The sequence below is a fragment of the Pseudopipra pipra genome, chromosome 20 (genome assembly GCF_036250125.1).
Source record: "Pseudopipra pipra isolate bDixPip1 chromosome 20, bDixPip1.hap1, whole genome shotgun sequence".
In the NCBI taxonomy this organism is placed as follows: Eukaryota; Metazoa; Chordata; class Aves; order Passeriformes; family Pipridae; genus Pseudopipra; species Pseudopipra pipra.
In genome coordinates, this window is record NC_087568.1 from 11,456,151 (window position 1) to 11,459,073 (window position 2,923).

The following is a 2,923-nucleotide window of genomic DNA, read 5'->3' on the forward strand; positions in this document are numbered from 1 at the left end:
CTGGCATCCACCTCCTCTTGGCTCCTAGGAGATGCTCCCACCCTTCTCTCTGGAAGGACCTGGTGATAGCTCAGTCAGCAACAGCAGGTTCCTGCAGGCTTTTGTGAATGGCTGATCATGTCCTGGCTGCTCCTCCTCCAAGCTTTAGATTCACACTCAAAATCTTCTGTATCTCATCTTCCTTTACTCCTGAGCTCCAGCTTCCCACTAGATCCAGAGTCTTCCCTTTTCCTGCATGCTAATATCTCTGCTTTTCCTTACCATCCTCAAGCCTGATGCAACCGCATTTCTGGTCCTTCTGTGATCTCTCAGACACTCAGAGGTCCCTCCCTTGTGTTGTTTTCTCAGGGTGAACATGAAGCTGACATCCCCAGTGCAGTATTGGCCAGAAGGAATCTTCTCTGTCCTACATATAAACATTGTTTATTTTTTTGAGGTCTGCTTCCACGATCTGTGACAGAGAGGGCAAGCAGGAGACCTTTCTGTATCTTCACTAAAGGTGTAAGCACAATTTGTTCCCAGCAGCAGCTGTTCAAGCAGTCTCCAACCTGTGGGATCTTTAGACCAATCTCCTGTTGCAGGTCAGGAAACCTGGAAGGAGGAGAGGAGCTACTCTCGTCTGCTCTTGTTTAACAGTCCCTGGGATCCTTACTGATCACAGAGGTGAGGTCTCGGCTCTCTCTGGTGTCCTTCAGGTGACACAGAGTTGGGAGTTGCCTTAAGGATTGAAACCCCATGGGCTCAGACCTGCCACCTGCCCCCACAGTTGTACTCCCACCACGCCTCTGGATCAAGGTGTGGGCAGTGCCTGGGCAGTGGCACAGCTTCAGCTCACTACACAGCAGATCCAAGGGCTGGTGATTCCCCATGGCAAGGGTGAGCACTTCCCTTCCTTCTACCTGTCCTTATCTCCAGCTCTTCCGGTAGATGAGCCCCAAGCCCCTGCAGCAGGAACGTCTCAGTGCCCCCACCATGTTCCTTCTCTTGGAACTTTCCAGTGTCAATGGAGGAGAGATAACCCCCTGCCCATTCTTCTCGCTCATTTACCTGGTGATGGTGCTGGGGAACCTGCTCATTATCACCCTTGTCTGCTGAATGTGCACCTGTACTCCCTCATGTATTTTTTCCTGGGCCACCTCTCCTTCCTGGACATCTACTGTTCTGCCACAAGACCCTCCCTAAGATCCTTGGAGACTCCTTCTCATCACAGAAGACCACCTCCTTTGTGGTCTGCATCACTCAGATGTACTTCTTTCTTGGCTTTGGGGGCTCTGGGTGCCACTGCTGGCTGCCATGGCTCAGGACCAGTCATGTCCATCTGCCTCCACTACCTGGCACTGATGAGCAAGAGGGTGCATCACTGCTTGGTGGCTGAACAGCTCCTTCTCGTCTCTGATGCAGGCCTGCCCCCGGCCCATTGCCCTTCTGTGGGTCCAACATGAGCAACCACTTGTTCTGCGACCACTTTGTGCTGCGGGCCTCCTGCAGCCCCACACTGCCCTCAGCACAGCCGCCTTGTACACTCTGGCTGAGACCCCTGCGATGGGCTCTTTACTTCTCACTCATGTGTTGTATGCTCACATCTTTGGAGCTGTCCTGCAACAGGGAGCAGGGACACAGAGAGCCTTTGCCGTCTGCACCTCGCTCCTCGCCATAGTGTCCCTGTTCTTCACAGGGACTGGAACCATTTGATACCTAGTGCCTCACTCCAGCAGCTCCAAGGAGACAGACATGGTCCTTGCCCTGCTCTACACCATTGTGACCACCATGCTCAACCCCATCATCTACAGCTTGAGAAACAGCAAGGTCAAAGGGGCCATCAGGAGAGCCCTGTGCCGGGGTGCCTTACAGACATCCACCAAGGGTGCAGTCATCACTGCTGAGCGATCCCCACCCTCCCTGTGACAGGGACGGGCTCTCGGTGACCCAAGACACAGGAAGAGTCTGGGGCTCCCAGTCAGGCAGTGCCAGTGAGGGCACAGCTGGCAGCTTCTCGCTTCCCTTCACCAGCACATCCAACACTCAGACACGTTATTACCCATGAGGACCTGGGGGCTGGGTCCCTAATTCACAGCATCATCTGCCTCTGTGACTGAAAGCCCCCACACCACTGACTCGGACTCCCAGTGCCAGCTTCAGAGAGCCCAGCTCTGCAGGTATGGTCCAAAGCAAGTGAGCTGGGTCTCATCCCATTCCAAGAGCCCGTGCTGGTTTAAAGGTAAACCAGCAGGGGAAATGAACTCAACTCAAAAGAGAGATTATAAGTCAGAATAACAATTTCATAAAATAATACAATAAGTACAATTATACAGACAAACAATTGGTTTTAACCCGCAAAACCCAAATATATAACCCAGCACCTTGGGGCATGAACAGAGTGGTGTTCTTTGGGCCCCCTGAGTCCAAAGGAAAAAAAAGTGAGGGGAAAACCTGTTGGCGAGAATGCTGTTGCAGTCTGGTCAAGAGTGGTGATTGTAGTCTGGTCAAAAGTGGTGATTGCAGTCCACTTGAGGGTGGTGGTCTCAGTCTGGTTGAGAGCGGTGAGCTGCAGTCTTCCTCTGGATCCCACGAGTGGTAAAAAGGTTCCAAAACTCCAAGTTTATATATGCTCCAGTTCAGGCAGGAATGCTCAGTCCTTCCCTCAGAGCGGGGAATTCCATAAAAGGGTATGAGGACAGGAACATCTTCCTATCTCGCAGGCCTCTACTGCTAATAATTTCTGGGAAATGGCATGGAAGGCTATAGAATACACAGTTTTGGGTTACACTCATACCATGATGAACTGGTCTCAGCTGTCCTAACTCGGACAGTACCATCCTTCCATTGCACAGCTCTTCACTCTCTCAGAGGGGTGGCAGAAGGATGGCACACAGTGTCCTCTGGAATAGACTAGGCCTAAGAAATAGATACTGCCCAGACGGAT

At 52.1% G+C, this 2,923-nt stretch overlaps 1 protein-coding gene across 1 annotated transcript; it reads left to right on the plus strand.

The window, feature by feature from the left end:
• The first annotated feature begins 235 nt into the window (after positions 1-235).
• Positions 236-1,905, plus strand: LOC135425139 (olfactory receptor 10A7-like). The gene is given in 9 exon segments (XM_064677100.1): positions 236-277; positions 928-1,087; positions 1,090-1,169; positions 1,172-1,277; positions 1,280-1,306; positions 1,309-1,366; positions 1,368-1,403; positions 1,405-1,490; positions 1,493-1,905. Coding segments are annotated over 9 exon segments (1,008 nt in total).
• The last annotated feature ends 1,018 nt before the right edge of the window (positions 1,906-2,923 follow it).